Consider the following 12,231-nt stretch of genomic DNA (forward strand, 5'->3'; position numbering starts at 1 on the left):
AGTTATGGAGGAAGCTCTGCCGAGCGAGCGTTGCCTGGTTAAGGAGGAAGCTCTACCGAGCGAGCGTGCCTAGTTATGGAGTTGTGAGGAGATACATTCTTCAGAACGCACTGACTGACGTTAATATCGGCTATAGGCTACATTCACAGCCATAATTTCGATTTTAAGAAAATCATTAGCTTTCCATAATGTCAGGCAGCTCGTGCACTGCTCCCAAACACCAAGGAGCGCATGCAAAGTGTAACTGACAGGCCTGACTGACAAATCCCGTCTGGTCATCTGTATGTAATAGAATGAGCACAGCCTTATTATTCAGTCATTTTACACTAAACTTACAACCAGTTCTGGGTTCTCCTAATAAATCCATGCCCTCCGCCCCGGCACACTGCGGGCGCTGCACGGGGATAACGCACGAATTATTTTGGCGGGAAGGACAGTTACGTCACCAGTACACAATGGCACCACCAGGGGAGGGCGCTGTGCGGACGTTCCCAGAATTGCGCATGCGCATGTCATTACACAGCGCGTCAATCAGGATCACAGCCGTGTATGACGGAATTCATGCAGTCATTCATTCAGTAAATCTTGACGAAGACATTAACCGGAAATAGTTAAAAACCTCATAACATCGTCCATTTCTGTTTCTGGCATTTCCAAACAGTAAAGTTCTTCGTGACTATTTTTTTTTTTAAATAACTTGATAAACCATTATCATTGTCAAGGAATCTCTGCAAATATTCCAATACGACCGAAAAGAGTATAATTTAACTGCCACGGGAAAAAAGAGAAATATTATTTGCCATTTTCAAAAATGGCCGCCAAGGGCGCAGACGCATGGGCTTTTCCATACGGTTCCCTTATCTAAGATGGCGCGCGCTCACTTCCGGTCGATTAATCACGCCGGCATTAGCTGCTTCTAGCGCCGTTTTGCCCCCTCCCCCTGTGTGACTCGGGGCTTCCGGTTCCGGCCCCATTGTTGTACAGTGATGGCGGCGCGGGCTGGTTTCCAATCGGTGGCTCCAGGGGGATCCGGGCCGGCCGGGCTGCTATGGCCCCGGGACCCCAGGTCCAGCTGTGAGGATGGGCCCCGCCCCGGGACAGGGCATGTACCGCTCCCCTATGCCAGGAGCAGCCTACCCGGTAAGCAAGGCCCGGGAACTGTGCAGAGCAGGGGGCTGCTGATGAGGCGAGGCAGGGGGCTGCTGATGGGGCTGGGCAGGGGGCTGCTGATGGGGCTGGGCAGGGGCTGCTGATGGGGCTGGGCAGGGGGCTGCTGATGGGGCTGGGCAGGGGGGTGCTGATGGGGCTGGGCAGGGGGCTGCTGATGGGGCTGGCAGGGGGCTGCTGATGGGGCTGGGCAGGGGGCTGCTGATGGGGCTGGGCAGGGGCTGCTGATGGGGCTGGGCAGGGGGCTGCTGATGGGGCTGGGCAGGGGGCTGCTGATGGGGCTGGGCAGGGGGCTGCTGATGGGGCTGGGCAGGGGGCTGCTGATGGGGCTGGGCAGGGGGCTGCTGATGGGGCTGGGCAGGGGGCTGCTGATGGGGCTGGGCAGGGGGCTGCTGATGAGGCAGGGGCTGCTGATGGGGCAGGGGGCTGCTGATGGGGCAGGGGGCTGCTGATGGGGCAGGGGCTGCTGATGGGGCAGGGGGCTGCTGATGGGGCAGGGGGCTGCTGATGGGGCAGGGGGCTGCTGATGGGGCAGGGGGCTGCTGATGGGGCAGGGGGCTGCTGATGGGGCAGGGGGCTGCTGATGGGGCGGGGCAGGGGGCTGCTGATGGCGGGGCAGGGGGCTGCTGATGGGGCGGGGCAGGGGGCTGCTGATGGGGCGGGGCAGGGGGCTGCTGATGGGGCGGAGGCAGGGGGCTGCTGATGGGGCTGGGCAGGGGGCTGCTGATGGGCTGAGCAGGGGGGCTGCTGATGGGGCTGCTGATGGGGCTGCTGATGGGGCTGCTGATGGGGCTGCTGATGGGGCCTGCTGATGGGGCTGCTGCTGATGGGGCCTGCTGATGGGGCTGCTGATGGGGCTGCTGATGGGGCTGAGCAGGGGGCTGCTGATGGGGCGGCTGGGCAGGGGGCTGCTGATGGGGGCGGCCTGGGCAGGGGGCTGCTGATGGGGCGGCTGGGCAGGGGGCTGCTGATGGGGCGGCTGGGCAGGGGGGCTGCTGCTGACTGGGGCAGGTGGCTGCTGATAGGGCACACTGTCATTGTGCATATTGCACAGGGACTTGCCCAGCCCTTGAAACTAACATCACTGATGGACACTTGATTTCAGGGAGGGGCAGAGGCGGCAGCAGTGACCCCAGCATCTTCCCCCCGGATGACGCTTTAAGTTTCCCAACATGCACTGGGATTTTCAAACAAAGTGTCATCAAAAAGAAAAAGTTGTAAAAAAAAGAGAAAGCAGTTAAATAGTGTTGTTAGGGACTGAGAGAAAAAAACATTAATTCATGTAATATTAGAAAATCGATTAGATTAATGGTATATAATAGGAAGGGATTTAAGATGAAAATGAAGTTTGATTTCAGGCGGTCCCGGACAGCACATTGATGTCAGGCAGAATATAACACTAAATGAGAGCCATAGATCCTCCTGTAACACGCCCTACACAGAGCGGTGGAGAAATTAGAGCAGATGTTCACGGTGGGGGTCTCCAGTCGCGATAATGGAGATGTCCGTCACTACATGAAAACTGCAGATCCTTACAAGTAATGTCAGCACAGTCTGGAAGGACATCCATACTCAGATGGTCGGCCGATGGCAGCAGTGTCACCAATAATCCAGTGGGATTGGGGGGACTTAATGAGTGTCCCACAAATGACGCTCGTCATCGCCCGTTCTGTAGAGCGGTGATCAACACCAATGGGGCCGGTCACTAGAACTGGGCTCTCATGGTTCAAGGTCCTAATGTTTCCGAACATCTCAGGGGACTGATCAAGGCAAGAACGGTTTCCTGTGATTTTTGCCGCCGGAATTCTTCAAATAGGACAGTTATTTTTCATGTTTTGGCTTCCTCAGAAAGGGGATATCACCGCCATAATGACTGCAAGCTATAACGCAGAAGCAGCGGACTGGCTTATTCTGTACATTTGTGGAAGAGGCTCAGTATAGCTTGTGTATCATTGAACTTCCTGCTCCCTTTTGGCTGAGGGGGTCCAGTAGATGTCATGATCAGTGACAATGACCTCTGCATTTACATTCGGGTTCTTATTTGCACATACGTGTCATGTTCATTTTTTTTTCTTTTTCTACAGATATAGCACGTACTCATTATATCCTATGCACATGTCGTGTTTTTTTTTTTTTCTGCAGCACAGATGACAATGGCCAATACAAGTCTATGGGTCTGTGAAAGACACATACAGCACACGGGTGGAGTCAGTGTACAGTCTGAGTGCGTACATTGCAAACAATAGAAGTTTTGCCATTTTATTTATTTATCCTTGAAAAACACTGTGGTGAAAATAGACATGGGGGGGGGGGGGAGCGTCGCGCTGGGTGGCACACGGGGAGCGTCGCGCTGGGTGGCACACGGGGAGCGTCGCGCTGGGTGGCACACGGGGAGCGTCGCGCTGGGTGGCACACGGGGAGCATCGCGCTGGGTGGCACACGGGGAGCATCGCGCTGGGTGGCACACGGGGAGCGTCGCGCTGGGTGGCACACAGACAATTTTTTTCGCGCGTGTTTAACCCCGCATATCTATATGTCCTAGGTCGCCTCCCTCCTTTCATGCGGCCTTGCGCAGCAAGCCAGCATTATTCCCCGCACACGTCTGCTGATCAGATCAGCCGACACGTGCAGCTTACAGGCGAGTGTGTCAAACTCTGACACCACAATCTAATGCGCTCAAGCAGGGATCACGCTGTCCCTGCCACCATCAGCAGCCCATGACGAGATCACTGGGCACCAACGGGATGCCACGACGGCGTGAGGTCAGTTGATGACCCTTGTTGCTGGCATGACAAAGTTCCTATGAATGTTGGCAGAGCGGTGGCTTTCACAGTAATACAGCAATTTCTCCTGATCATAGGGATGCTGAAGCAACGCTCTGATCAGGAGAAGTGATCGGACAGTGTAGTCATAAAGTGCTCTAAGAGGACTAAAAAAAAGTTTTAAAAAATATAGAAAAAAGTTCAAATCACCCCCTCCCCTTTTGCCCTATTGAAAATAAAAACCTATATTTGGTATCACCGCTTTCAGAAATGCCCGATCTATCAAAATATAATATCAATTAATCTGATCAGAACCATGGCATAGCAAAAAAAAAAAAATCTAAATGCCAGAATAGCGTTTTTCCAGTTACGACAACATTGCTTTAAAATGCAATAACAAGTGATCAAACATTGCATCTATCCAAAGATGGTATAATTTATAAAAAAAAAAAAGTCAGCTCAAGAGGCAAAAAATAAGCAGTCACTGAGCCCCAGATCTCGGAAAATGGTGACACAAGCGCAATTTTTTTTTTTTTTTTTTTTTTAAACACCTTCTGGAATTTCTTTTTCACCTTTTTAGATAAAAGTAAAACTATACATATTTGGTATCTGAACTCGTACTGACCTGAGGAATCCGAATACCAGCTCATTTTTACCATATAGTGAACATGATGAAAAAAACCAACAATGATTCAATTGCACTTTTTTGCAAGTTCACTGCACTGCACCATTTTTTTCCTCTTTTTCCAGTACAATATAGGGCAGAATGAATGGTGTCATTCAAAAGTACAACTCATCCTGCAAGAAACCAGCCCTCATAGGGCGATCAAAGTTATGGCTCTTAGAAGAAAGGAGGAAAAGAACGAAAACGTAAAATTGCAGGGGGGTGAAGGGGTTAGCCATGGATGTGTGATCGAGGCCTAATGCAGTAAAGGTGGTCCGTTACTGGTTAGCTCCGCCCACTGGACTTTTAGGCCAAACACAAGCAGGAACTTCAGTGGACAAAGTCCATGTTATACTGGGTCTTTGGTTTCTATCCGTCAGCTCCGCTTTTGTTGTGTAGGACGTTTTTCTGTCTCCTGTGCCGGTTTTCTTTGATTCTCTTTGGATAACACTGCCTTTGATGCAGGACACGGGTGACTGTTTTCTCCCCCTCGGGTGACTGTTTTCTCCCCCTCGGGTGACTGTTTTCTCCCCCTCGGGTGACTGTTTTCTCCCCCTCGGGTGACTGTTTTCTCCCCCTCGGGTGACTGTTTTCTCCCCCTCGGGTGACTGTTTTCTCCCCCTCGGGTGACTGTTTTCTCCCCCTCGGGTGACTGTTTTCTCCCCCTCGGGTGACTGTTTTCTCCCCCTCGGGTGACTGTTTTCTCCCCCTCGGGTGACTGTTTTCTCCCCGTCTTGCTCGCTGCCAATCCAACATTTCTATTTATTTTTTAAACAAAGTTGAGTTTTGGTTTCTGACCGTAGGCGAGGGCAGTAAGTGTCCACCTCTGCTACCATAAATGAAGGTTGTACATGGTCCTGCATGATTACAGGTCACCCAGCAGTCCCGTGTCATCTGTTGTGACTGGTATATTGCCCACCTGCCACACCACGGACTTCATCCCTGTCTTCTCCACCACTATTGAACACCCACCGCTCCTCTGTAGTCAGGACATGGTGCACAGATTTGGAATGACTTCAGGAATCATGATCTTGTATGGGCCGGATGGTTAGCTGCTTTGTGTACCGTCCTTGCTAACACCCTTTCCTTGTGTTACACAGCGGCCTGGGATGCTTCCAGGCAGTCGGATGACACCTCAGGGACCAGCCATGGGTCCTCCAGGCTACGGAGGAAGTCCGGCTGCCCGCCCAGGGATGGCTCAGTCCGGCATGGACCAGTCCCGTAAGCGGCCAGCACCGCAGCAGATTCAGCAAGTGCAGCAACAGCAAGCAGCTCAAAATAGGAATCACAGGTAATACACATAATGATGGGGGGGTTCTGAGCCCAGGTCTACTGCCAATGACGCAAGTTCTTATGTAGCGCATGACTCCCATGCCATCCCATGAGTATAGCAACATAATGTAGTTGATTTAAAGTGGTTGTCCGGGAAAAAGAAGCGTTCCCAGGGATTGTATCTGTAAAAAATAAACTAATCAACAGCTCTCTACCACCACTCACCTGGATGAAGAACCGGCCGATCCGTGGTCTTTAGTGATACAGTACATCAAAAACTGTCCTGTTTCACCAGCAGCATCAGGTCAGCTGTGTGCATCACACCAACCTATCTGATGATGCACTGCTAAATCACCTGACCGCTGCAGCCAGTCACAGGCCACAGCGGTCCTGCTGCTAGTAATATGGTGACCTCTCCTCTACCTGTGACAGGGCAGACCATGGAGCGGTTAGGTGGGTGGTGGAAAATGAGGGTCTTCAGTTTTGTGGGGTTTTTTTGTTTTTTTTTTTTCTTTTTGCTCTGACAACCCCTTTACTATAATATTGAGACTACAATCTAGTTTTCCATCATCTGTATTAGATATGAGAATTCTGCAAGTGTCCATCCCTGACTCCTAATATCCAGTATATATACTGTATCCTACATCCACTACCTGCATATTTACAAGTGGAGGAAATAATGTGGCCCTGGCACCACCAGGAAAATATAGGACCCTGGAGAGGGCAAAAAAACCCCAAACCTTGTGTTATCACCAAAACGTCAGCTCTCCTTGTCCATACTACACTTCTGGAAGCCGCCGTCCTTTACTCCGTGTTTGGCCTTCACAGGTTTGGTTTCCGGTTCTGGAAGCTGATCCCATTCTGAACATTTAAAACCTTAATGACGTGTGTTGTGTACATGATTTATGCCTTGAAGGGTTAATACCATCTTGTGAAGTGATGGCATGATTCTGGCATATACCGTCACTGTGGTCGGAGTCTGAGCTCTGTGACCCCCGGTAATCTTGACAAGAGGGTGCACCAACATCTGGATCTGTGCGGTTTTTGGCAGTAATAGTCGGTGATCAGGCAACAGGCCGCCCCTCAGTGTGTAGTGAATTGCAGGGTGAATATATTACCACGAATACGTGACCAATGTACCCATATGTTGCACCAAAGAAGGTGCCGCGAGCATTCGGGTATCATTCTAAATACTCAAATAGCGGTCTCATGGAAAGATAATTGATAAGTTGGCAGTTTCATGCTTTAATATATCAGATAAGGGTTAAAATGAGTCCATATAAATCATCAGGGGTACCCAAAATGACAGACAAACCACATATACTAATAAACCTGTGTGAACAGGTATTGTGGTGGTATATGATGCAGGTAAATTCATTACCAAAATTAGTTCCTACCACATAAACCACCTATTGCACAAATCAGGACATGCATACAGTAAAGTGCTAGTAAAGGACATACAGTATGTGGTGACTTATAGAATTTACAGGAATGGTCTCACCATTTGTTGTACAGGGTAAATTATGGGGCGGGGGACACACTCCAGCTGCCTGACACTACCCCATATTAGCAGTCACCACTCACGTCCCTCCTTCCCTACGCGTTTTGGCAATGTATGCCTCATCAGGGCATCCGGAGGTCAGGAACAAGGCGAGTAGGAGACCATGTCCACATGGAATGTTTAAAATGGCCACCGGGGGGGGTTAAATAGAGTTTAAAAGGAGAAACCGGATCATTCACCGTTCGCGATTGGTCCTAAATCTGGCCTTATCATTGGTGACAGGGGAGATGAGGGAGGGCTGTGACACCACATCTACTTGCAAACAATCCACAGCTGCGGCACGTCACTGGCCCTCCCGACGCCGGTATCGGTCTGAGGTCAGCGTGAGAAGCTGGCTAGATGTCAGCCAACGTCACATCTGCCCTGAGATGGGACCGCTTAGGAGGAGCGCAGACGTCACTTCTGCCCAAAGTGTGGCGCTGAACCAAAAAGATTCCCTCGGAAACAAGCACCATGGAACTAATTTTGGTATTGAATTTAACTGCATCACATACCACCACAATACATGTCCACACAGGTGTATTGGTATATGCTGGTTTTGCCTGTCAGTTGGGGTACTCAAGTTTAACTGGATTACTAAAGGTTAAGTTTTAAATCTTTTTCCAGCCCCGCTGATTTATATATTATTTTGTCTATGGTAGACTCTTTTTCACGTTACTGAACAGTTTAAAATGAGTCCATGCAATCAAAATGGCGCTGCGTAAATAAATCCAGCGGGTGTAAAGCCGGCCATACACATCAGATGGCTGTGGCGGAGCCATGGTTCATCCGATATGTCTGCTGGCTGCCATTCAAGACGACTCTCCCCTATATAGGAGCGCTCGTTAGGCCAATCGCAACTGTGTACTCAACCATTGCCAGATATCTCTGACAGTTGCTTATAGGGAATCTGTCACCAGGATTTGCTCCCCATCTGACAGCAGCATAATGTAGAGACAGACCCTGATTCCAGCGATGTGTCACTTACTGAGCTGTTTGCTGTCGTTTTGATAAAATCAATGTTTTCTCTGCTGTAGATCCAGCAGTTATACAGAGCTCATGAATATTGCTGTACTACCAGGCAGCTAGACAAGTAGTCCTCTAATGATAATCTACTGCAGATTAAACAGTGATTTTATCAAAACTATACTAAGCAGGAAGTGACACATCCCTGGAATCAGGGTCTCTGTCTCTATATTATGCTGCTCTCAGATTAGGTGGCAAAAACCTGGTGACAGATTCCCTTTAACTCCGGGAGAATAAGGTGTCCGAAATCAAACCTGCCTGATCTTCATCTCCCCTGACAATCAGCCGGCCGGGGCACCCATATACATCAGTGTTGGCCAAACTCGTTGATATCAGTGGGTACAGCCAGTGTATAGGGGGACTTGAGCAACCGGACCCTCCACCAAGACATTTTTATATCAATATTCATACAGAGTACCCCAACCAGGGACTTTGTCAGACTTGAGAAATGCCTTGGTTGTAGCAGAAATGTTATATTATAAGGTAATAAAGGGGCCATGATCATTATTTTGGGGCGTAGACTGTTTTCTCTCTAGAATGTTTTTCTATAGGATGATCTTTTTTTCTGTGGGTATCGTGCACTTATTAGTGATTATCCATTGGTTTTCAGCAGTTGTCATGCATCCCTTGATATGTACGTCCCTTTAGTTGGATTCTGCCGCCATGTTTGCCTACGGGAGACTCTTTCCGTGTCTACCTCAGAGGTTGTCGGTATAGCAGTGCTCATGATGAGCAGTGACTGGCGGTACAATCTGCTTTAGGGGAAGTCACGATCTTGACTCATCTCATTTCTTTTTTTTTTCTTAATTTTGAAGTGCTAAGAAGAAGAAGATGGCGGACAAGATTCTACCTCAGAGGGTGAGTATTGACCTGAATGACGACGCACCGATGCACCGGGGGTCTTGCAGACTGTTATCACCAATGAAAATAAGAAAGCCGCGGAGACACCATCACGTGTTTCTCAACGCTGGCAGGAAACTAGCCAGGTCTTTCACTGCCAGCGTTGAGAAACACGTGATGGTGTCTCCGCGGCTTTCTTATTTGCATACTTCCCAGGGGGCAATGCTCTAGAATCACTGCGTTGAGAAACACGTGATGGTGTCTCCGCAGTGGATATGTTGATCTCCCTAAGGTCAACAATGCTTGCTTATGTTATCACCAATGTTCCCCCTCATCCTGTTCTTAGATACGGGAGCTGGTACCTGAATCTCAGGCTTACATGGACTTATTGGCTTTCGAGAGGAAATTGGATCAGACAATTATGAGGAAACGTCTTGATATTCAGGAAGCCTTGAAGAGGCCGATCAAGGTATTCTACGTTTTAATAGCTGTAAACATGGATTAGACTTGCAGGTTTTTTTATTACATTTACTATATTTTCCTCTTCATAGCAAAAACGAAAACTTCGCATCTTTATTTCTAACACCTTTAACCCTGCAAAGTCTGATGCTGAGGATGGTGAGGGGACGGTGGCCTCCTGGGAGCTGCGAGTAGAAGGCCGGCTGCTGGAGGATGTAAGTGGAGATCATACGGTCCCCCAAGGTTTTCATCCCATATGGCAAATATCTCCAGCATAGGCCAAAAATGTTTAAAAGCTGGCACCCCATCACCATAGCCCATAATCTCTGAGATTAGGAAATGCAATCAGTCGGAGATGCATTGGTCATGGTCCTAGAAATTTCATAAATCGCATAATTTCCCTCCAGACATTCAGATAAAATATTTCTATGGATCTGACCATGCGGCGTTGCTGCCTATGAAGGTTGTTACATTGAAGAGTTAAGTGCCCATTTCATTGGCCCATATGGCAGGGTGTTGAAATCTGACAACATTTTGTATTGCAGGCGGCTTTGTCCAAATATGATGCCACCAAACAGAAAAGGAAGTTTTCATCCTTTTTCAAGTCTTTGGTTATTGAACTTGACAAGGACCTGTACGGACCAGATAATCACCTAGTGGAGGTATGTTCACGATTTGGGGGTCCGTATCCTTATGGATGGAGTGTGTGTGATTTGTCCCAGTCATCAGTATTTAATCTAATATATAAAGGTGTGTATGTCCGCTAAAGGAATAAGCACCGTCGCATTTACAATCACAACATTTTGCAGACACCCCATGTGACTCAGGGAATGTCATAGACTGTTTTGACAAGAAAATTTAACCCCGTGCTTTACAGTTAGTCTCCAGAATACATGCCTCCATTAAAGTGAATGGAGCTGCGAGCAACAGGCTATTAATAGGACATATCATTGGTTGCTATAGGAACAAAGGACATTCATAGTATAAGAAGTTTATATGTGAGGTAATATGATATCAGTGGAGAGTCGGAAAGAGACAGAGACAGATAGGGGAAGAAAAAAAGCCAAACAGACTGGGAAAGAGGGAGACAGAGACAGTTACTATCTCGGCAACACTCGGGTACTACAGCTAGTTCTATATATAATGCACAGTTTCCAAATAATATGGGAACTAAAGGTCGGCAGCAGGGTAGAGTTGTAGATTTGTATATTGTTTTTTGGGTTTAGATAAACCCCATTCCCCGGCTGTATTCTGTTTTAAAGGGAATTTGTCACCTCTGAAAATGTATATAGGGGTAATCTGCAGATAAATAGCATTACATTCATGCCCAGCAGCCTTAGGCTATGTTCGCACAGGGCATTTTATGGTAAGTTGGGTTTTTTTTTTTTTCCTGACCAAAACCTGATCTTGTGGCACGAAATCTCCTTTGAGTCATCTGCGTTTTTCATGCGTTTTTTAGTGGCGTTTTTGCTGCAGATTTGGTGCAGTTTTCCTGTTTTGTTTTTTTTTCTACAAAATGGGTCGTATCCATAAAAAAACACAGCAAATCTGCAGCAAATAAATTGACATGCTTATTTTTTAAAAACCTGACCAAAAAAAACGCAGGTATTTGACAAAACAGTCAGGAAAAAAAACTGATGTGTTTGTGTGTGCATTAGATTTCAGAAATCTCATAGACTTTGCTGGGAGTGTAAAAAGCGGCTTTTTATTAGCATTAATTTCCATAAAACCAGGGCAAATCTGCAGCTAAAAAACGCACCAAAAAAGCCCTATGTGAACATAGCCTTATTGAAATGCCAGCTACTGGGCGAAATTAGCTAATCTCCCTGCAGCCAACAGCTTTGTCATGGGGCCGTGCACGGAAAGGCACAGTCACCACTCACTATACTGTATGTGCACACCAGCACTGGGACAGCACACTACGCAAGTGTAAAACAAAAAACTGCAGTCAAGGGACGTGGTATATAAAAACAAAAAAAGCCCTTTAAGCTTCCCAGGTAAGTTTCAAGGTCCTTATGTGATTTTAAAATAAATTCTGAATATATAGGCGTGCGTATGTCTGTGAACACACTCTCAGCATCAATAGGACTTGCACAAAGTTTCCATTAAAAATGGTATATGTGTGTATATATCCCATGTTTCCCCAAAAATAAGATGGGGTCTTGTTATTTTTTTGCTCCAAAAAAATCTTATATTTTGCCATGAGCAAAAATCCACATTTATTCTTGAACAAAAAAAAATCAGCATTTATTTAAATATAACCATGTCATCACATTCTGGAACATCAGCATTTTGTGTTAATCATATTACTGGTTCAGATGCACATTTTCTCACCTGATCTGCTATTCTCATGGTGCAGATCCAGTCCTATAGTGGTGAGTGCATACCAGATTTACAGAGGTTTAAATTACCCGCTTAAATGTATTGTCCTCTTGTTTGCAGCCAAGTTTACCCCTCAAAGAATCGCACTTACCAGACCCCAAACAATTAGTTGGCTCTCA

The 12,231-nt window shown here is 47.6% G+C and overlaps 1 protein-coding gene across 1 annotated transcript in view; it reads left to right on the plus strand.

Annotated features, from left to right (window-relative positions):
• Nucleotides 1–948: 948 nt before the first annotated feature.
• The window catches only part of SMARCD1 (SWI/SNF related BAF chromatin remodeling complex subunit D1), a 91,412-nt gene continuing 80,129 nt past the window's right edge, over nt 949–12,231 (plus strand). Inside the window, 7 exon segments of the mRNA XM_075334553.1 lie at nt 949–1,045; nt 1,047–1,140; nt 5,694–5,884; nt 9,247–9,289; nt 9,618–9,740; nt 9,823–9,945; nt 10,276–10,392. Coding sequence (XP_075190668.1) covers nt 987–1,045; nt 1,047–1,140; nt 5,694–5,884; nt 9,247–9,289; nt 9,618–9,740; nt 9,823–9,945; nt 10,276–10,392 — 750 coding nt within the window. The 5' untranslated portion in view covers nt 949–986.

The sequence above is a fragment of the Anomaloglossus baeobatrachus genome, chromosome 2, assembly GCF_048569485.1.
Source record: "Anomaloglossus baeobatrachus isolate aAnoBae1 chromosome 2, aAnoBae1.hap1, whole genome shotgun sequence".
Lineage (NCBI taxonomy): Eukaryota > Metazoa > Chordata > Amphibia > Anura > Aromobatidae > Anomaloglossus > Anomaloglossus baeobatrachus.